The sequence below is a fragment of the Gallus gallus genome, chromosome 4 (genome assembly GCF_016699485.2).
Source record: "Gallus gallus isolate bGalGal1 chromosome 4, bGalGal1.mat.broiler.GRCg7b, whole genome shotgun sequence".
Lineage (NCBI taxonomy): Eukaryota > Metazoa > Chordata > Aves > Galliformes > Phasianidae > Gallus > Gallus gallus.
This window is the reverse complement of record NC_052535.1, coordinates 54,042,359-54,064,938: the sequence shown is the minus strand read 5'-3', so window position 1 is coordinate 54,064,938 and position 22,580 is coordinate 54,042,359. Positions and strand designations below refer to the sequence as shown.

The window sequence follows — 22,580 nt, the reverse complement described above, 5'->3', positions numbered from 1 at the left end:
AACTGTTTATTGTAATTGAAAAACATTAATTTTTCTATTTCAGGTTCATTAATCAAGCCTTAACAAGAGCTTCAAAGTAAAATTAATTTACATTTAATTTCTTTCAAGTGTATTGCTTTGGAAGCCTGTAAACAAGTACAACCACCCTCAGAAAATGTCAGAACTTGATGGTAGATCGAAGTCTAATTTGGTATTCATAACATAGAAACTCCTAAAGCTCCAGGTGTAATTTCTCAGGACGACTGAGAACAGTATGAGTGGTTTATTAGCAGTCTGCTTTTCTTCTAGTGAAGTATTCACAATAGTTACTGTAAAATCGAGATTTCTAAGTTAGAATATTTTCCACTAATGCTTGTAAATGAATTGCACTAAAGAAAGTAGAGAAATTACAGCAGTAGCTGTTGCTCAATGAGAGGATGGGGGGAGTGTTAGAGGACTTGGTCTTGCGTTCATGGGGGACTCTCCACATTAGCAGCTGATAACAGCCAGGTCATTGCTCGCACAGGAGGCTGTGTGAAGGCAATGAGGACATGAAGGAGTGAGCAGACTGAGCACTGACCTCATGTTCAGACCTATCAAGTGTGCGTGCCTCCCGAGAGATGCAGAGTTCCTGTCTCCCACACTCAGCTTTGGCCCAGCCCAGCAGATATCCCAGAGAGGGAGAGGTCCGGAGTCATCTGTGGGTCCATGGAAAGCAGTGGGATTTCTCACAGAAACAGATGTCTGCAATGGGGGAGGCAACAGTATTTTGCTCTCATAGTTGATGGAGAGTTATTTTATGTCCGTACTTATTTGAATATATTTGTAAGATGCATGTTGCACAGTATTTGGAAAGTAGTGTTTTAAATAATACTGAGTTCTGTCTGATCCTATTTCCTTTGAATTCAGTGAAAACTTGGCAATAACACTACATGTAAATATTGATCCTTTTTGCATTAAATGTGTTCTCATATGTCAGGAGGCCACATCTGGAGTGAAATTCTGAAAACCCTTGTGACTGCACCTTGCTTATGCCCAACAGGCTGGAGTTGCTGTGGATGCAGATGCACTAAGCTCTGTTACGTGTGGGGGTTATCCAGAAAGTATCTATGTTATGGCCAGGATGGACACAAACATCAGTACTTTTCCACAGTGCTACCTGCAATTCAGTATGCTGTTGCAGATGAGGTTTTGCAACAAAGATGATGAAATAGAGTTTTGAGGGGCTGCTTGGGAAGTCTTTAGAAAGCCAAATGAAGTAAATCCCTTTAAGTGAAAAGATGAAGGCAGAAATGTGAAAAGTGAAACATTTCCTTTTGACAAATGCAAAATGCAGAAACACTGGATTCTCTTTTCCTGAGAAAATGCTCTCATTTTTTCATTAAAAAGTCATTTTTATTATTTTAAAAATATTGGATATGAAATGAATAAGCATCTGAGTTAAGTTTGAAGGGAGCAAGACAAAAGAAAAACTGGAAGAAATAAAAAGTTTATAATTTTTATATATTTTTTCTCTTAAATGTGACTTAGGTCCACCATACAGAATTGATTTTCCACACTTGCCTTTTTTTTTTTCTTCCAGGGAGACACAAAGCCAAAACCTTATCTTGTAGCCCTTTTAATTTGACACAGTAGGCAGTCATCAGCTGCCCAGCAGTCACTGGTGTTTGTCCTATGCATGTGTCTCATACCCAGGTTACTCCCTGTGAGGAGTATTTGCAGGATTTCTGACAAAAAATGCTGTTGTTAAGGAACCCTGTTATTACAAGAATAAAAATGTGCATGTATCTACAACTTTCGCAAAAATATTTTTATTAAATATTAGTCCGTCTCCATATGATTGTTATTTGCATGAAAGAAAATCCAGGACCACCCAGCTTTTTTTCTCTTAAACATTGGTTTGAGTGTGTGTATACAGCAGTTCCTGGGCCTCTTTCCAAATCACATAAACTTTTTCCTTAAAAGATCTGAAAATGGGCATAATTTAAGATCACAAGGTATTTCCCCCATTAAAACAGTCCCAAGATTAGATCACAGACTGGCAAAATAAACAGAATTTAATTTGTTGGCTCTTTTCATGAGGAATTCATTACAGGCAGATTTCAGAGTGGGACATGGTTCACTGGCGAGAGTGACAGACTTCAAGCACAGTTCTGAGACTGCACACAGTGTCAGCAGAGATTTGAAATGAATTTAATGGAGTTTCATGCTCTCCTGTTAATGTAAGAAGATAAAATAATGCAGGAAGCTTTGTGGACGAGATGCCTATGACATGCCCCTTGCTCCTGCCTCTGCCCTTGGAATCCATGCCCATGCAGTTACTTGTGGTTTGCCTGTGAGGTAGCACCATCCCTACTCTTACCTTGCACCACAGATTTCATCATAAGAGCTCTGAATGTGCGTGCACTAAAGTGAGTCAGTTTTTTATATGCTTCAATGTCAAAGTTCGGTGGCTTAGATATAGTTATGTAACAGTGGCAATGAAACATATTACTATTAACTAAATAATGGTAATCTTTATTTTGTGGCAGCTGATATAACTATTAACTGTCCACTCACAGAAATATTCAGAAAAGCTGTAACAGAAGAGCCAGTGTCTAAAGAGATGCATGGTAAATATAGGGTGGAAAATTCTGATCACAGTAGGCATGCTGTAACAACTTCTTTTGGGGACATAAACTGCTGTGTAGGATAAAACATGTAGAAATTTAGGGTCTATGACTGCCATCTCTCATACCTGAAGAGATAGCCTGGTAGATAACTAGATAACTAGAATTTGGTGCAACATGTTCCTTCCATGGCTGTGTACCGCTCACTAACAGTGCATCCCAAAACAATGGCCTGTTCCCCAAATAGCAAACATCCCAGTTAGCAAAAAGAGAGAAGCACTCAGACAGGTCCCGAAAGCTGCACCTTTAGCAGGAAGATGTAAGCCGTGGCTTAAGTCCACATAATTTATTCCTCCTGCAGTGAGAAAATAGCTTTAAGAGTTTAATCCAAACGTGAGTAGTGGTCACTTAAAAGAACACTGTACTTGCACAACAACAAAACAAAACAAAAGCATCTACTTTTTTGAAACTGGAACCCAGCGGACCTCAGATTGCTGCTTTTGTATGTTCTAATGTCTTTGCATTTGTGTCTGTGAATAAAGTAATAAGAAAAGTGACACAAAATATCAGCCTAAAGTATGACAATAAAATGAGAGCTGGCAAACCAAATAGAGAGAAAGAACAAGATTGCCAAGACTTCAGGGGGACAAAAGAGAGATCTGTCTATGTTTGCTTTCATTTACTCTAACAAAGTCTCATGCACAATGAAGGGACCTGCTCTTGGGGAGCCTTGCAACACCTGTGAAAACTGTAGAGACACTGGGAAGAATTTCAAGGTAAGGTATGCAGAAGGAGTGGAAAACGTGAGCATGCTGCAGCAACAGGCATGCCAGTATGGACAGGTGTGATTACAGCAAAGCCACTTTGTCATCAGTACAATATTCTGGGCTTTATCTATAAAGACAAGCAGCTCAGACAAAGCAAGACCTAGCTTTCTGAGTGAGGCTCTTTTTAAAATCCTAGCCTTCCAGGGCAGAGAAATAACCTTCTCCTTCTGTAAAGATATCTTCTGCCTTTTGATTTGGATCTCTCCAGTCAACTTTTCAAACAGTCTCCTCAAAACAGTATAACAGATCTGCTGAAGCTGGCAACGTATCAAAAGGTAACATAATACATGACATGATATATAACATATAGTGTATAATATATCACATATAATATGTATACAATATATGAAATATAAAATATATAATATACAAAAACTATATATATTGTGTACAATATGTAATCAATATATGATTTGAATTGTGAAGATTTGTTTATATTTTGAAATGAATGTGCAAATAGTACAGAAAAGGAGGCTCTATTCTGCTGATGAAAAAGAAGAGAAAGAGAAAAATATGTTTTCCTGGCTTGCTGTATGGATGATTTATTTCTAATATGATGCATTCAATTTTGGTCCTTAAAAGTAATGTCTTCCTTACCCGCCCACCCTCCCCAGCCCAGCAGGCCTTTTTGAATTACATAAATACCTTGCTTTCAAAAATACTTTCCTTTGGTGAGTTCTGAGCCTTATCTAAGGCACATTGGAGAAGAATGGAGAAAATGCACTCATAATGGGTACTGATGGGAAGCCAGTAGCTAATTTATGAAGTCAATGAATAGCTAATTTATGAAGTGGCATGTATAAATACCCAGTTTTTTCCTCCAGCTTTTAAAAAATGATTTAACCTATCATTCTGAATTTCCTGCAAACTAGAAGAAATCATTTAATCCATCACTGACGGATGGTGTCTATTGTAAACATGCTGTCATCGGATTTATCTGTAACAGTTAATGGAAATCTTGGGAAATGTAAGTCCTTGTTAAGAAAAAAAGGATAGAATAGGAATTTAGAGTGCTGAAAGTCAGTTTAAAATAGTTTGCCATATAGGGAAGTGAAAATATTTTTCCTGAATAAAAAAAACATTTGAAACGTATCTCATTAATATACTATAGCTATTAGTTAATGTTTAACAAGTCAGCCAAGGTGTGCTGCTATGCTGTGTGGCATTTCATAGCAGCAGCACTTGAAATATTTACTTACTTATTGTTGCCCTTTCATTGATAATGAAATACCCGAGATCCCATCTGCATTTCCCTTGTTAAACAAAACATACTTGCGTGTAGATTTAAATGGGATGCATTTCCCTTTGTGAGCTACCAGAGACTTCAGCTATTTTGATACAGAGCAGCTTACCCTCATGACAGAGTGAAATTTATGATTTGCTCGTATGTTCTTTATTAAAGCTTTCATATGATCTATTTCATATGCTTCTTGCTTTCTGTTTCATAATCCCAAGGAATGCATCAAAGAATAGCTGGTAGGAAGCTAGCTTTCCTCTCCAGGAGATGTGCTCTTTGCAGAGCGAGTGCCTGAGCCCACACTAGAATGTGGGCTCCCATTTCTAAATACAGGTATTCAGGTACAAAGCATCAAAATTCTAGTGGCCTAATTTAACACTGTAAAGGTTCGCAGTGTCTTTGAGGTGAAGCTGTTAAATTTTGACATCTCAGAGCTTTTTAGTGCAGGGCTCTGATTCTCAGCTGCGTAGCTGAAAAGTTAACAGCGCATCAGTGGTGTAAATCAAATGAGTACAGATGCAACGAAAGTAACACATCCAGTGTGCAGGTACACATCCCACTTCTGTCCTCCCTGTCAAAGTGGAGGCTGCAGAACAACAGTTGTGCCCCACCAGATGCAGCATCTTTCTACTGTGAGGTGAGGGCACCATCTACGGGTGATACCGTTGTCCAGCCTGTCCGGACCTCCCTCCTTACTCATCTTCACTTCTTTTTATAGCATATGTTAGGAATGTTACCCAGGAATCATTGTGCTACAATAGAAGGGCTACAGACGCTCTAACATCAGGATATACTGCATCGGCAACTTCTGTTTTCTCTGGATAAGTTTTCCCTGGGTTTAGGCTGTTTCCTCTTCAAACCTTTGGCTCCATTATCGACGTAATGTCACCTTACCTAGAACCAGGAACACAACTGTGTTCGATGTGTCGAATTCGATGTGTCGAATTCGATTCGATAATGTCGCTCTCATTCGATGTATACAGGGCACAGAGGGTGTTTGTACCCACAGAGTCCAAGCCTGGCAGGATCAGTCCTTGCTTGCTGGCTCCAGCTGGGACAGGCGTTCTCTCTGATGCTGGAAATTAAATGATAGAAGGGAAAAACTATTTTCCTTTCTCGGTTTAGCTGGAAATGGTACTCCAAGGGTTTATATGTGAGGGCATAGCTTCCCTGAGACAGACAGAAAAGCAAGAAAAGCAGAGGTACTCCTTGCCAGCTAGTGGCAGGACTATCTATGCTATGGAGGGCTGCGTGGTTAGCAGACAAAGGAAGTGCACGCTGAAACCCAGTGGCTGCAAACAGAAAATGAGGTGGAAGTTTCAGATCTACAGATGGTTACATCCTAGAGAAGTCTCTTTAGAGACATTAGCTCCACTGATGTTTAAAGGATTTCTTTTATATTTATTGTTGAAGATGCAGGGCTCCCAAACCTTTCCCGGACTGGAGATGAAGCTGAGCAGCATGCACAGGTAGAGGCTAACCTGGAATTCAGACTCACTATGGGCAGCCAGGGAGAGGTTCTCTTCAAGATGGGCCTCTTCAAGATCAAGCTAGGCCTACTGTCTTGAGAAATACTATTTTGGGTGAAGTTACATTGATGTTATGCAGAAACACATACAACGGACCCATTCAAGTAGCAGTGGAGAATGGGGAGGTGCCAACAGTTCTGGTACAAGTTGCTGTTGTAACCTCTCGTACAACATTCACATGAAGAATCATCAGAAGCACCGTGAAGGTGAAGGTGTAAGAGGCAGAGCCATCTCTCAGAAGAAAAGCTCATGTTTTTGCCTCTTGTCCCGCCTCTGCAACCTCAGTGGTGTACGTACATATCTATGTATGTATATACATATATATATTCCCAGGCAGTCCTTGTGACCGTCGAGCTGAGGCAGTTTTTGATTCATGACGGCCACTGCTCGAAGTTGCCGTTTTGAGTTGAGTGCAATCGTTTGGTTTGCTAAAAACACCCATCCCGCCCAAATCTCTCCATGGCGCAGACAGCCCAGAGGCCCCGCCCTTCCCTGCCCAAATATGCCCTCGCTCTTCCGGTTCCTTCCTAGGGAGGGCGAGAGGCGGGACGAGCCGGCCAGAGCGGCGCATGCGCTGCCCGCCACCCGTCCTCTCGCCCTCCTCGCCTCGCGCAGCGCGTGCGCGGTAGCGCCTCCGGCGGCAGCGGCGGCAAGATGGCGGAGCCGGAGTGAGTGCCGGGCTGCTGGGAGCGCGGATCTGCCGCCATCGGCCGGGAGCGGGCGGCTGCGGGGCCGGGGAGGGCGGCGGGCGGCGAGGGGAGCGGCGGTGGGCGTGACAGGCGTTGAGCGTGACCGGCTTCTCCCGCCCGCAGGCAGAAGCGGCGGATCCCGTTGGTGCCGGAGAACTTGCTGAAGAGGAGGAAGGCCTACCAGGCCATCAAGGCCACTCAGGCCAAGCAGGCGCTGCTCAACAAGCGCAAGGTGCGGGCCGCAGGGCTGGGAGGGGGCGGAGCGCTGTCCCCGTTTTCCCTTTAAGAACGCTTTAATTTAACAGCTGGGAATCTGCTCTGTTCTGACAGCCGGCAGCAGGGACCTACCTCGGAAATGGCATAGGGCTTGCTGAGGGAATCTGTTCTTGTGGTGTTCGTGAGGCCACATTAAAACCTCTTCCATTCTTTGTTGGATACGGTGGGTGTGTTTGTAAGCATATGGATGGCTGCAGGGTTCCCCAGGTAGAAGGGGAAGCCTGAGTAATAATGCACAGTAGCCACTACATAAGATTCTCCTTAGTAAAAATGATCCTAATGATGGGAGTTGATCAAGTCTCTGCCTGCTTGGAAAATGCAACCTCATTTCACAGGTGGTTTCCAAAATGGAAGAGAACCAAAGATGTATAATGTATTCTTTAGTTCAAAAATAGCCCAGTGTTTTAGCTAGTGATGTATCTGAAGTGCATTTGAGTAGCTGCTGTGTATCTTCTCACATGAGAAAGCACTGTGATGTAGGTGGCTGTACTTGGTCCTGAACTGAGAACAAGCATGTAAACTTTTAAACTGGAGAAAAAAACAGGCGTTCTATTTTCCCATAATTCTGAAAAGAATTTTTTCGAGTGAGCTGTTTGTTCTGTATTTAAATTAATAATAGCATAGAATGCATCTTTCTTCTTGTTTCGCATGTGTATTTTTATAAAAAAAGAAATTAAAACCAAGTTATTTTCTTTTGGCTGGTTATTTTGACTCATGGTGGATTATTGGTGTCCCATCTGTCTTATAGTACATGTTGCTTCTGGCTTTCCCTGAGCTGACCAAGCCATGTGTGAGTGGCTGTTTGTTTGATTTCTCCTATGCCTGGAATCATCTTGGGTCTTGCTCTGTGTTTTTCCTAACTTATTTCCTTCTGTGGAGAACCTCCCTGTTCTCTGTTTGGAAGTTGCAGCTCGCTGCTTAAAGTCTGCAAGTTTGTATGTTGTCGCTGAGTTCTGTCTCTTCAAGGCTTGAATTTTCAAATTTATTTTATTACTGTCTCCAAGTATAAAAGAGCATAGTGCATGAAGTTCTGAATTTCACCTGGCCTTTGAGATGCCTACTTCTAGGATTGTTGAGGAGGGTGACCGTTCCTTATCCTTTTGCCTGTAGCTCCAGAAGGGGAAACAAATCCAGTTTAAACGCCTTGAGACTTTTGTTCGTGATTCATGGCGCAAGCGCCGAGATGATGTCCGGCTGAGGCGCATGGAGCAGCGACCTGGGCAGGTGGCTGTGCCTGAGGAGCACAAACTGGCTTTTGTTGTGCGGATTACAGAGTAAGAAAGCTTTTTATTTCTTTTTATTATTGCTATTATCTGTAAATGTCACATCCCTTCTAAGCAAAGGAAGTGCGATCTAGTCACCTGCGTCTCTTTGCAGGTAAGCTGAGGCCGTTGGGTACTGTGTTAAAGAAATGTGGTTACTAATGGAATGCTCTTCTGTTTAAGGATTAAAGGAGTGAGTATGAGGGTAAGAAAAGTGATCGAGTTGCTGCGGCTGAGAAAAATTTTCACTGGAACATTCGTTAAATTGTCTCCATTATCGCTGAAGATGCTGCGGATCGTAGAACCTTATGTGGCCTGGGGGTAAGTACTACGTGAGTCACATGCTTTTGTAGCAATTTCTTTGTAAGTATCGTGGCTTTCTGATTTGTAGCTAGCTTCTCCAGTAAGTGGTCAGAAATTCACTGACTTCACATCTAAAATTTGTTATTGTTCATTTTCATCATTCTAAAGCTACCTTGGTTACTTTCCAACTTCAATGCAAAGCAGTAGAGTGGGACTCCCCACTGCATCATGTCTCTTCACTATGCAGTCTGATTTCTTGTTTTTGTGCAGGTATCCTAACCTGAAGTCTGTACGAGAGCTCATCCTGAAACGGGGCCAAGGAAAGGTTAACAAGAAGAGGGTACCTCTGACAAACAATATGTTGATAGAGGAACATTTAGGTGAGGAATAAGATAAGAAAATGACGTGAATCTGCAATTAAGGGAGGTATTTAGAGTTTGCAATCTGACCTTAGAGAGAAGGGAGGGAGAAAAATTGTGCAAGACTTGCATTTGGAGGACTGGTGGTTCTTGGATAGTGTGAAGGAATAGTTGCACATCTCCTCTATGAGTGGTGGGTGTGTGTGTGTGTGCTGTGTGTTGTGTCTTGTTCATTTTACTTAGTGGTTACCTTTTCCTGCAGGGAACTTTGGTATTATTTGCCTGGAAGACCTTATTCATGAAATCTACTCAGCTGGGAAGTATTTCAGAAATGTCACAGACTTCTTGTGGCCCTTTCAACTGTCAGTGGCCCGTCATGCTGCACATAATAAAGTGGGTTTCCTCAAGGAGATGGGTAAGCCTGGCTGCAGAGGTGAAGGAATCAACCAGCTTATACGTCAGCTGAACTAGACAGGTGAGGAATGTAACTTCTAAATCCTTATTGTTTATCTGGCTTCCTAAGAATAACTGGTATTGCCATCAAAGATGAGACAACAGTTACCCTCACAGTCACAGAGAAAACTAGAGAAGATCATGGGTTGCATTAGCTATCAGTTCTAGAGGACTATTCCGAACAGGCTTGATTGCTGGGAGATTGTGTTCAAGTGACTGGTAATTTTCTTTCTTTTCTGTTTTGCAGTCTGTGAAAACACCAGGATTTATAACCTGCTCTTTTTCACGTGTAATTTTCATGGACCTGGGCTCTCTACAATGATATACTACATCTCTTGACTGTTGCTACCTTTAAAAAAGAAGAAAAGAAGAAAAAAACCCAACGAAATCCAGGTGATGAAGCTGCATTCCAGGCTGGTCCTTGAGAAAGAAATTTCATTTGATGCAAAAAAGAAATGACTTGAACTTTCTGGAGCAATCTTTTTTTAAGGTGTTGGATTTTTTTCTTTGTTTTCAGTACATTTTACTGCTGGCACTGTACCAGTCAGCTCTTGATCTCACCTTTGCTATAAAGCACGTGTTGTCATTTCCTGATTTAAATTTGTTAGAAGGGAACAGCAGCCGTTGCTTTGATCCAGTCCTCCCCAAGGGAAGTGCTTGAAATTGCACTTTGCTGTTGAAGTGCACCTACTTCTAGGTGTAAATGGGTAGTGCAGTCAGCTGCTTAACAACACCACTGACAGGCAGAGGAAAGCACTAGGCTTATTCCTCTGTTACTGCAGCTAGATTGTATTTATTTTACGATTTGTCTTACTGATTTACATAATGTCTTTCTAACCATGCTAAAGTGGGACTGCTGTGGGGATGGATATTTCCTGGTAGGAAAGCCCATTATTCACACTCTACAGTAGTATCACAAAATTAATAGTTTTAAAATAAACTCTTTTAAAATGATAGTATTGTACCACTCATTGTTTGACTGATATATAAGTAAGTGCTTAAGTACTGAGTAACTCAGATGTGACTATCAGGACTACTGAAAGCAGTGTATGCTAGTGTAAATTTTTTTTTTTATGGAGCTTCTTCAACTGGGCTATTGTCTGATTCTAATTTAGAAGGCAATGCTGTGCTTAATCATTATGGGGAGTTGAGGCTCTTCTTCCTGGAGAAGGCTCCAGGGGGGAACCTGATAGCCCCCTTCCAGTACCTGAAGGGGGCCCGCAGGAAAGATGGGGAAGTACTTTTTATAAGGGCATGTAGTGACAAGAAAAGAGGAAATGGCTTTAAACTGGAAGAGGGTAGTATTAAACTGGATATTGGGAAGAAATTCCTGACTGTGAGTGTGGTGAGACACTGGAACAGGTTGCCCAGGGAGGTTGTGAATGCCCCCTCCCTGGAAGGGAGCCAGGCCAGGCTTTGAGCAACCTGGTCTAGAGGGAGGTGTCCCTACCTGTAGCAGGGGGTTAGAACTAAGTGATCTTATAGGACGCTTCCAACCCAAGCCATTCTGCAAATCTGATAAAGTCATCATTAATCACTGAGTCTCCCATAAACAGTATTAGGCACAAGTGGGGACAAACTACAATTGATGAATATAGTTTAATGGATTTCATATTGACTAAAGCATTTTATTTGTGACTGACTGAGGAAACAGATAAGGTAACTACTGAGATCTGAGTTTGTTTTCTGTTTTTGGAAGCAGGTATATCTTCTATAACTGTTAAAGAGTACTCGTGGCAGTAGCCTGAACTGCTGGTATACAGAGTTCTAACATCTAAAATACAAATTCCCACATTCTCTGACGGGGAGAACACTATACAGTTTCAAGTTTTATTCCATAAAATAAGAATACAGACAGAAAATGCTGGGCAGATGCTGAAGAAGGCAAGACATACACTGATGCAGAACAGCACTCTCTCCAGAATTGCAGTCTTATCTTCTTTAAAATACTATGATCTGTTCGAGCCTTTTCCTGATCATCAGCTGCTTTCACGGTAAGAACTTTAGAATTAGTCTTGGGATTAGGTATGGATTATTTCTGGTCATGAAACCCAGACCTTGCATGAAGAACAGGCATAATACTGTCATAAACACCTCAGAGCTCTTCAAACAATGCCAACTTAACCTAGTGTTACATCACATTCTCAGGCACATACTGTACCATACTTCAGCAAGAGCAATCGTGTGTTCACAACATAGCTGCACTATGAACAGAAACTATACAAGAGGACAGGATATGTACAAGAAACAGTTTTAGGGAAAAGAATCCTTTTTGTAAGCCACCATACTGTTTACTTTGTGAATCGTGGTAGTGAAGGAACGAAGACGAACCTCTTCTGAGTTGGCAATGAATTGCGGTCCTGACTCTTCCCACTTTTCTGGCACTACCAAGTCTTTATCTGTGTAAATCAGCAAGTCAAAGGCACCTGTAAGCAAGTGGGAAAAAGTTAGCAGTACAAATGTATGAATGATACTATGATTGAAGTTAAAATGCATGGAGACATGCACCAAGGTTATCAGAATTACACTGACACTATAGAAAAGGAAATGGCAGTTAAATAATGAAAACAAATACTAGTTAACATTCCTGTAGTCACAGTATTCATGAAAACTGTACTTCATCAGATATACTAAGTTTCATCAAGTTCCCCCCAAAACCTTTTTGGGGAAAAAGCAAGGTTTAAGTATTTCTGGGGGACATTACCACTAGTACCTTCAAATGAAGCTGCTTCAATGAGAGAGAGAGAGAGAGAGAGAGAGAACAGTCCAGTATTTACATTAGCAATTCTTTTCAGTTTATTGTGCAGGAAGCGGTACAGGACAATCCTTAGAGTACTTTATCTGATGCTGCTTCTCTACTGTACATAACCGAGACTGTCTAACCAAACAGTATGCACTCAGAAATGCAGTACATGACATTTCAAGTAATAAAAACACAAAATAGTGGAAAAGAATTTCTACTATTCTAGTAGAATGCTAGTTCAAGCTTTCTGAAAGAGGTGTGATTTCTTTCAGAGAAGTTATGAATACTCACAGGCAGTTTCCAGGAGAGGCAGAAAAGTTACCGTGGCAGTGATTTGTCTGATAACAGATCGAATTTCATCCTGAATGGCTTTCTGAGATTTTTCTCGGGGTGCACTGGAAAAATGGGAGAACTTAAGAAAACAACTTGTATCTACTATGCTGACAGCTTTCTTTAAACATAGTTCTGCTACACTGCTGTGGGGTCTGTTTGCTGTATGGTTACGCAGAGTAGAGTTGCTGTTGTTCGTGAAACCTCACTGTTTTTAAGGATGTATTTTCTGTCTGGAATGGGTGGAGAGTTTTGGCAAAACAGTAGACAAGCAGTAATACAGGACTTTGTTTAGCTGCAGATTACAAAACATTTTAATAATTGAATCATGGAATCATTTGAGTTGGAAGGGACCTTTAAAGGTTATGTAGTCCAGCTCTGCTGCAATAAACAGACACCTACAGCTCTGTAAGGTTGCTTAGAGCCCTGCCCAGCCTGACCTTGAGTGGCTCCAAGGATGAGGCATCCACCACCTCTTTGAACAACCTGTGCCAGTGCCTCACCACTCTTATTGTAAAAAAAGAGAAACAAAACCCCCAAAACTTATTTCTTCCTTATATCCAATCTAAACCTCACTTCTTTTAGTGAAAACCTTTACCCTTGTCCTATCACACCCTGTCCCCTGATAAAGTGTCTGCCCCTTTTCTCATATAGACCCCCTTAAAATACTGAAAGGGGACTCTCCGGTCTCCCCTGAGCCTTCTCTTCTCCAGGCTAAACAGCCTCAGTGCTCTCAGGAGAAGTGTTCTATCCCTGGGACCATTTTTGTGGCCCTCCTCTGGACACGCTCTAACAGGACCATGTCTCTCTCCTGTACTGAGAATTTTAAGTCTGGATGCAGTACTCCAGGTGAGGAGTACTCTTGCCCTGCTGACCATGCTTCTTTTGATGTGACCCTGGATATAGTTGGCTTTCGGGGCTGCTAGTGTACATTATGGGCTCACGTCCAGCTTGCCATCCACCAGTACCCCCAGGTCCTTTTCAGCAGGGCTATGCACCATCCTTACGTTCCCCCAGATTGTACTGATAGCAGGGGCTGCCCTGACCCAGGTACAAGACCTTGCTCTTAGCTTTGTGGAATCTCATGAGGTTTACCTGGGCCTGCTGCTCAGCCTGTTTAATTCCCCCTAGATAGCATCCTGTCCCTTGGGTGCATCAATGGCACCCACAGCTTTATTTGGTAAGGTCTGACAGCTTTTAGTGAGAAAGAGCAGCCTTAGTTGCCCCGAGGTAACAGAGCAGTGGGACCATACGTGGTCTTTCCCTTGTGCCTCCCTGTAGGGAGAAGCAGGCACAGTAATGCTGTCACTCACCTCTCGCCCCTGGCGTTCTTGTCACACTCAATGTCGAACTGCCACCGCTCCAGCACCTCGTTGTTCTCAATGCTGGAGATGACCACCACCAGGCGCTGCACAGTGCACTTGTAGAGCCACTCTGGAAGAGGTCGCAGCATTTAATACAGGCCGTGAGAGAAAAGGGGAGGGGGGGCGGCAGGGAAGGGAGCACGGAAAAGGGGGGGAGGGGGGGTGTCTCACCTTTCATCTGTTCCACCACGTTGTTGAGGTAGTTCTTCAGCTCGGGGTCGGTGGTGACGAGCAGGGTAAGCCCGTACTTCTGGACGCGGGTGAAGGTCTCGGGGGGGTAGATGCCCCGCTGGTACAGGATGCTGTTGATGCCATAGGCTGTGCGCACAAAGCGGGGAGGCGTGTGTGAGGGGGCCGCCCCACCGGCGGCCATGTCGGCCGCAGGAGAGGAGCCAGCCGCCACGTCCACCCTCTTCTCCCCCCGCCCCCGTCTCCCCGCGCCCCCAGACGGCCCACATCCCCTTACAGAAGAACTCGGCGACGATCTCGGCGCTGCCCCGCAGGGTGATGCCCTGCTGCTCGCGGCTGAGCTGCGCGGCCATAGGGGTGCCCGCCCGCCGCCCGCTTCAAATCGCGCCCCGCCCCTTCCGGCTGTCTCGGCCTGCTGCCGCGCAGGCGCACTGCGAGGCCGCACCTCTGCTCGCTTGCCTGAGTACGCGAGCAGATGGGCTGCCGTGCTGCGCGTGCGCGTGTGTGGCCGTTAGCGGGCGGGGCCTGTGGTGGCCGCGTGTGTGCACGGCGGTGCTGTTCTGTGTGCGTGCTCTTGCAAAGGCGCTTCTGTGCTTGGAAGGGGCGCGCTGCAGGTGCGAACAGACCGAAGTACTTCTCTGGGCGATTTCTGGTGGTGCTCAGTACGAAAGGCACTCTGCTCAGCTTTTAGAAGTTGGATTGCTGTTAACACCCGCCATTCTGCTTCAGCCCCTGTGCCATTCCCTTGTCCCACAACGGTCTCAGAGCCCTTCCTTTCCCCTCTGGGCTTTTCTCGTGCTTTGCTTCCTCTGAGGTTCCCGACGGGCCGCTTCCTGCGCGATGCCAGGCGGGCGCAGCGGCTGGGTGAGGAGCTGTTGTTGACATGACCGTGCAGATATACTGAGGTTCAATTGCACCTCGCTTCAACACCAAAAAACACCCTTTGCATTTTGCCATTCTGTTTTTTCTCTCACTTTAGGGAAATATTTTTCCCTTTTACACTGTGTCACTGCTTCTCTTCTAATTCCTTATGTTTCCTGTAAGTGTAATCTGATGGTAAGAACTGCATTTTTTCTATACCTTTGAACTTCTTTTGCAGTACAAAGCTGCTGATGTTTCCCTTTGCCTTTCAACATATTTGTTTTTAATGACCAATTCATTAAGTTTAAAAAGCTTGATCTTTTTAGTCCATGAGATAACATTGTTTCTTTTTCTTAAACTTTATACTCGTTTCACTAGAAGGTCCTTCATAGAATCACTAAGGTTGGAAAAGACCCACAGGATCATCCAGTCCAACCATTCACCCATCACCAATGGTTCTCGCTAAACCATGTCCCTCAACACAACATCCAAATGCTCTTTGAACACCACGAGGCTCGGTGACTCCACCACCTCTCTGGGCAGCTCATTCCAGTGCCTGACCACCCTTTCAGAGAAGTAGTATTTCCTAAAGTCCAGCCTGAATCTTCCCTGGTGCAGCTTGAACCCATTCCCTCTAGTCCTATCACTAGTCACACGATAGAAGAGGCAGACCCCCAGCACACTACAACCTCCCTTCAGGTAGTTATAGAGAGCAATAAGGTCTCCCCTGAGCCTCCTCTTCTCTAGACTGAACAATCCCAGCTCCTTCATTTTCACTGTTTTTTTTTTTTTAATATCTCCTATAAGCAAGGTGTTCCTGTCTTCTGCCAATAGCTCCCTTCCATGAAGGTTTACTTATCTGACAGTATGTTTTTCTTTTTGCATTCTCCAATTATCTTCTTTGTTTCTCTGTTACAGATCCTGAGCTCCACAGTACCTGACTTTCATGTTCATCGCTTCATTCAGGTCAGTGTCACTCAGCTTTTCTGCCAGCTCAAGCCCAAATCCCCAACAGACATCCAGGGGATGAGAGCAACTGTGCCATATATCTAGGCCTGTAGTCGTCACTTGGTCATACCATGCTGTGCTCTAACGGAGCCACCAAGCTGTGATGGGGACGTATGTACTTAAGTCCTTTTGTCGTGTTACTCAACAGGCCTGCTCCATGTGCTGCTGATGCCTGTAGTTCACATTTAGGGCATGTCCAGCTGCATGACAAGCAGGAGGCTGTGGGGCTCTCACGGAGAACAGCGGGGATACTGCTGTGGGTTAGGGAATTTGTGTGTCTGACAGCCCGCTTCCTGACCAACTCGCAGGGACTTAGGAATGAAGATGACAGACTGAGTTATACATTCTGGCACATCATGAGTTGGCTATCCTTGCTTTAATTATCTCATGCTAAAGCCTTAATTTTCATAAGGAATGTGAAATCCCAGTTGCATTTAATTTGGTTCTCTTATGATTCTTTAGTCATTGCTCTATTTCTCAATTACATTTTGATGTTATGACAGTGTTTTTTGTTTTTTTTTTTTTAAATTCTCTTTTTGTGGAAGGAACTGACCCCTATTTATCTTGGCTTTTCTGCAGCATTTAATGATTGCTTCCCTATGGCAATTGTTAATGAACCTGTGACAATCCAGATTACTGCTGCTCCTTCAAGTTTTTTAAGGCAACTCTACTCATGCTCCTGTAGTCATTCAGCAGACAAGAAGAAATAATCCATGTGCAGAGTTCATTCCCAGGTTTGGGGCTTTTTTTTTTTTTTTTGGTTTAGTTTTTTAGCCCTCAGGGCGATGTGGACAGGTCTCTCCTGCCAGCATAATAAAACAGTCTGTAAAATATAAGTTCTGTTTGTTACAAAAGCCCTCTTATCACATTAACAAATTGTCACATTAAGTCTCAGTAAAATCCAGTTCTTCCTGTGCAGAGAAAGGAAATCTTACCCTGGGTAACAGAGCCTTAGTTCTTCTGTTCTGGTAGATCTCAAGCTCTTGAGCTATTTTCTTCCCCACTTTAGGGGGAGCTTCTCCACTTACTAGCCCATAGAAAGAGCTGGTACTTTCACCTCTGTCTCTCTTATTTTCTGTGCATTGTTTTGAGTCTCATTTGGGGGTTCATAATGCTGCCCATCTGAAGTTGTCTGTGCCTAATATTGATGGTGAGTGTTGAGCTTGTTCTTGTTCTGCAGGTTAGACTTTTTGCTCCCTTTCTCCCTCAGTCCATCTTGTGGTATTTGTAGATCCTGTGTTGGATGCTGTCTTACCGCCTGGTGGGCTGAGGCCTTTCTCAATTGGCTGAACTTCCATGGTTTCTAGTGAAATTGTTACTGTTTCTATTACAGCTGTTTAGTTCTCTGTGCTACAGGAGGGAGCGATATATGGGTTGTTCCCGGCTAAAGCTTTTCCTGAACATACCAGCCCAGCCAAGTACCACCTCTGTTTTGTTATGCAAGTGTTATTTTCAAAACTTCTGAATTTTAGATCGCGGTGTGTTAGCATTTTACTGTCTTCTGTTGCATCTTCACAGCTTTCAGCCAGGATTCCTTTGCTTTATTATTGTCTGGAACTAACTCTAGAATTAATGTAAAATATTGCACTTTTTAAAATCAGGCTTTGTATTACTAAGATCAGTTTGTTTTAATTTTTGTTGCTGGTCAAGTATGTTTTCAACAGCCTTTGTAGCACTGAAGTTGAATAAGGTACCTGTGCCAGCTGTCAAAATGACTTCATAACATGTTGGCCAGTGCTACCATGGGCCATTTTACAAAGTAAACCATGGGATATTGTTATGGGTAGCCATGCTCCGTTCTTTCGTCAACAGCAAGTAAAGAGTGCAACTGGGAAAGAATGTCTTGAATCTTAAATGTTCATTAAAAAGAAATAGACTTTAGCAATGAGTCAGTATGGGCTAATCAACTGTATTAGAACTTGTATTATGATGAATGAGCTTCCTCCAAAGGATTCACTTGGGGAAAGTGGTGTAAAACTCTTTAAAATAACTCGTCTTTTTACCTATTATCAGTGCTTCTGAATTTATTTTGAAATTTAAAATATTCAGATAAGTCCTTATTTATTCTAGAAAAGGAGAAAAAAAAAAGGTTTCTTTACTTAAGCCAATGTGAAAACGTCACTTAGCTTGAATGAAGCTATATCCTGATAGTGGCCTTCTTGTGTAGTGAAATAGCTTTTGTGAATTTTGAGAGTTTAAAAAGCTACTACCACAAAACAACATTCAGTACAGCAGTTCTTCTGATGGTTTTATCTCTTAGCTACCAGGAGATGGCACCAGGCACATGAGTTATTTGCATCCTTTCAGTTTAGTCTTGAACTGCAGCAAGTTCATTTTACTGAGTACGTGGGTTTAAAAGAATTGTAGATGCATTTCTTTGCCGGTTTTTAAAATGTGTTCCAGAATGAAGGAAATACTTGACCTGAAATCAGAAAATAAAAATGTTAGTGATAGAAATCAACTGTAGTAAGATTTTTTTTAAAAGGTATGGTTATTTTCCTGCCTGCACCCTGCAAGTTGTAGGTTAATTTTCTTCCTCTGAACTAAATATTTTTGATTATAGAGGCTGCTTTTCTAAGAGATGTAAAAAGTGTGTACACTGAAGTCTTTTTGGCTATGCATGGGCATTTCCCTTTGTAATATGGTTTGCCATCTGGTGCATTTGGCACATTTAGTGCATAAAGTGAGAGCTTCTTCCACTATGTATCAGTCTTGTTCTGAACACCAAGAGCTAGGACATATGTGTAGATACTGGCACTGACAAGTCTTTGAGAAGCCAGGAGGAACGTTAATATATTGTGGGTATGCCTTTAAATGTATATAAGTATTCTTTATAAATGCAAACACTTGTATTTTTGATAAGACTTTCTTCATTGACTGTGGTGAAAAATCAAGCATATTCATGGCACAATGAAAGTTTCATCTCATGGTAAGGCATTTTGTGAAGGGGCACCTACACTGATTATATCAATTATTATTGATATAATAATAACTGAGTATATCAATTATACATATTTATTTAGCAGTTAACATGGGGCCTTTATGCATGTCATTTCTTTCTAGTTTAGTTTCTATAGTTTACGGAATATGGACTGTATACATAAGCTGTTACTTTTGTTTACATAATAATTCTTTTAACACTTCTCTGCTTTGGAGGAAACAGATTTCTACCACCGTATAGGTGGTGGTACTTGTATTTGAAATGATAACATAGGTTAACAATACCAAAACATCTTTGAAAGGAGCTCCTTATTTAACACTGGATGAAAAATACCCTGTTTTGATTTACCTTTTGTTGTTGTTATGCTAAAGCCAACTTAATTGATGAACAGTTAATTTGAAAGGTTTTGAGTAAAGACAGGAATCCTGTTAGAGAATCAGTAAAAGCAGATCTTGAATGAGTTTTTCATGCTTTGAAAACTTTGCAGTGCTCAGTGATGTCACGTTACAGTGGTAACAGGTGATACGAAACCCACTGAATCCAGCTCTGACTAAATCCCCAATGAAGCACCTGAAGGCAGATGATAAGAAAGGTGCATCTTAATCCAGTTTGTGTTAAACCCCTGTCATATCTGAAGTTCTCATATTAATAAATTAATAGAAAACATTACAGTTCTCAGGTAGTTTTGACTTATTAAGAAATATACCACAGTTTAAATTAAAAACAGGTCTTTTCTAAGTAACAGCTGAAAAGACACATCAGCAGAGAATTAGAATGTCATTGTGACATCAGGTACTAAGGTGCAAAAGAATACTGTAGATGGGCTAGCAGGGCAAATGTACTTTGATAGTATCAGAAAGGCTTTTAATAGGGTATTGTTGCACAATTATAGTGTCTTTGATGATAATTGTTATTTATGCTTGCTTTTTGTTGTGTCTTTTTCGATTCATAACCAAGATGGACTTGTTTGAGTAATTGTGTCGCGAGAACTGCCTCAGAATTACGATGTCTAAAGAGACAAATAAATTGTGAAACATACAGTGTTTCCATTAGAAATATTTGAAGCAAAAAACCCGTGAATCATTCCTTCATTTCTTCTTTAAAAGTAGAGTCTTTCTGCATTTTTTTCTTTGTTTAGATCCCCATGCAAGTTAGCTATCCCAATGTCAGAATGATGATTGTTTCTGAAAACAGGCATGCAGAATTTTCTTGTAACTATTGAACAGCTTAAGAAAACAGGAGAGAATGACTTTCTAAATAAGGTATTGGTTCCTGTATGGAAGGAAGAATGCTTTAGCAAATATAATAGGACTTGTTGGAACGATACCTTGAGCCTCTCCGCCTCGCCAACTGTCCTCATTTTAGTTTGCTGCCTTAGAATGTCTAATCCAATAATGTGGAGACAATTGCCTGATTTATAAACTTTCTGTTATATTTCCATTACAACTCATCTACTCTGTTGATTAATAGCAGAAGAACCATGAACAGTTTGTGAATGAGATGGGTTGTTGAAAACACCTTTATCTAGGCAATACTTGCATACTTATATAAATAGCTTAAAAGTAAGTAAAGATGTCTTTCCGCAGGAACATCAGTGAACTAGATATGGACCATATCAGGTACAAAATCCAGCTTATACCACTGTACTTCAAGCACCTCATATAGGTCACATGGAAAGTGAAATATTGTATTTCATAATTATTTTTAAGAACATATGAAGTAGCAAATAAGTGATTTTTTTTTTTCCTTAGAATTTACTTGTTGATCCATTTTCAGTCAGGTTGCCATGTGAGAAGCATGGAAAAAGTCTTTGGGATACTTCTCTTTGCTCTTTAAAATAACATGTATGGGAACAGTTGAATCACGGCCTGAACCTCTGATTGACCACCTGAGGTGAGCGCTGAGTCAGCTGCAGGGGCACAGGTGAATGCAATTTCACCTGAGTGACCGGAAGGGAGCCAGGCTCCACCCCTCCTAGACCCTATTTAAAGGCTGACTCCCAAGGAGGAAGGATCTCTATCTGGAGATCCTTCCTCTTGGAGCCCTTTTGTGAGCTTAGGATACGGGTAAGATCTTTATTTCATTTCTCCTTTGTAACTGGATAATCTCTCTGGTCCTATACCAGTTTGCCATACAAACAATAAAAAAAAATCTCTTAATGATAGATCATGGGGTCACTTGCAAAGTAGCCAGGAAAATGAGTGACGAAAGGATTTGCTGGAACAATTTCGATAAAATGTTTTTATTTTCTAAGCCATTAATGAGACCAAAAGGGCTGTTTACTTGTTTGTTGCGTAAGGCTCTACTGGCAAAGTTTTTTGGAGGAAAAAAACCAAACAAAATTGGAACAATATTTGAAAGTTCAAGCTAGTTATCTCCATCTCCTGCATAATGGATGGCCTCATCCAAACCTCATGATCTGATGCTGCTAGGAGCGTAAGAATGGAAAACAGATGGCTTAGTAATGTGAGTAGCAGTTTGATGCTAATTGTTCCCTACAGTCTCCCTTCCTGGAAATCTGATTTGAGTGAAAACATGGTGTTATTGCTCAAGGTGAGCTCTTCCTTCATTGTAATCTGACAGCACGTGGGTAGACCAAGGGAAGGTAGTTACTCTATGATTCTGGTCACTTGTGCTACTGAGAAAAATGCATTGAGCTAAAGCAAAGCTTACTTATTGTTTGCTCTAGGTTTTGCTGTGTCTTTGATATGGTAAAATGTTAATGAAGAAATCCATAAATTTGGACTTGTATGTGATGAAACATCAACCTAAGCAATGATCTGATGTGTGAGAGTGAAAAAAAAAATCGTAAATATCATGAAGATAAACATAAACATTTTCATTACATGCAGTGTTACTTCAGTTGTTGCAGAAGTGCAATATGATCTGTTAAAACAGAAGAGAGAATAGGCAGGCCTTCTGCTAGATGAGAGGAAGCCATTGGGTAATAACTGATTGCCTGTATTGAAAAGTCATGTCATTGCTTTGTTGTGCTCTTTCCTTAAGCTACAGAGTGGCCCATAGTTTCTGCTTTCTTTACAAGCTCTCTTCAGGGACTGTGTAGTGTAACTGTATGACGTTTTACAAAGTAACATCGTCCTTTGCTGCTGCTGCAGCTTGGTGTTGGCAATCTTGTTCACTCCCTTCTTGCTGGAAAGTTGATATAAACTTGTGCTGATCAGTTTAAGTCAATGTTTCCAACAAAGGATTTACAAATCCTGGAAGCTCAGGTATGCAACATCTAGCTGGACAATGCATTCGTTGCTGCCATTTCTATGTTCTAAAGAACAGAAATATTCTATTTCTTTTAATTATATGTAGAGGAGATGTGACAGTGATGATGCTGATGTTTACTTTTTTAATACTGCAATATCAGAGCAAGTATCTAGCATTGAAGAGACAGGTTCAGTAACATTTACAACCAGAACAGATTCAAACATTCCTTTCCCTCCCATGACCAGGGAGGCGTTCTTGGCATCATGCATGAGGCTGGTTTGACTGGGTAATATATATTATCCCATCTGTTGAAACTGCTGCAGAACAAAAGGGAATTGGAAATCCATTCAGAGATAAATGAGAGAAGGAAGAGAATAAGTCTTTGCCAGGTTCGACCAGTAAAAG

General features: G+C 41.9%; 2 protein-coding genes and 1 long non-coding RNA gene across 8 annotated transcripts in view; 2 read left to right on the top strand and 1 right to left on the bottom strand.

The window, feature by feature from the left end:
- Positions 1-6,817: 6,817 nt before the first annotated feature.
- Positions 6,818-10,477, top strand: RPL7L1 (ribosomal protein L7 like 1). Its single transcript, NM_001006452.2, has 7 exons — positions 6,818-6,849; positions 6,994-7,102; positions 8,257-8,420; positions 8,592-8,729; positions 8,982-9,091; positions 9,333-9,545; positions 9,771-10,477. The coding sequence occupies exons 1-6, from the start codon at positions 6,836-6,838 to the stop codon at positions 9,539-9,541; spliced, it is 744 nt and encodes a 247-aa protein (NP_001006452.2). The 5' UTR covers positions 6,818-6,835; the 3' UTR covers positions 9,542-9,545; positions 9,771-10,477.
- Positions 10,478-11,103: 626 nt separating this feature from the next.
- Positions 11,104-14,553, bottom strand: MAD2L1 (MAD2 mitotic arrest deficient-like 1 (yeast)). Of its 2 annotated transcripts, none has more exons than NM_001277749.2 (5): positions 14,427-14,553; positions 14,132-14,278; positions 13,910-14,030; positions 12,558-12,661; positions 11,104-11,949 (listed from the first exon to the last, which is right to left on the bottom strand). In NM_001277749.2, the coding sequence occupies exons 1-5, from the start codon at positions 14,500-14,502 to the stop codon at positions 11,777-11,779; spliced, it is 621 nt and encodes a 206-aa protein (NP_001264678.1). In that variant the 5' UTR covers positions 14,503-14,553; the 3' UTR covers positions 11,104-11,776. The 2 variants fall into 2 exon arrangements, with proteins under 2 accessions (NP_001264678.1, XP_040554907.1); XM_040698973.2 differs by having other exon boundaries at positions 11,104-11,922.
- Positions 14,554-14,665: 112 nt separating this feature from the next.
- LOC112532303 overlaps positions 14,666-22,580 on the top strand; it is a 196,909-nt gene continuing 188,994 nt past the window's right edge. For all 5 annotated transcript variants that reach the window (XR_005859160.2, XR_006939063.1, XR_006939067.1 and 2 more), the window contains exons 1-2: positions 14,666-14,763; positions 15,929-15,976. This is a non-coding gene — a long non-coding RNA (uncharacterized LOC112532303). The remainder of the gene's footprint in view (positions 14,764-15,928; positions 15,977-22,580) is intronic.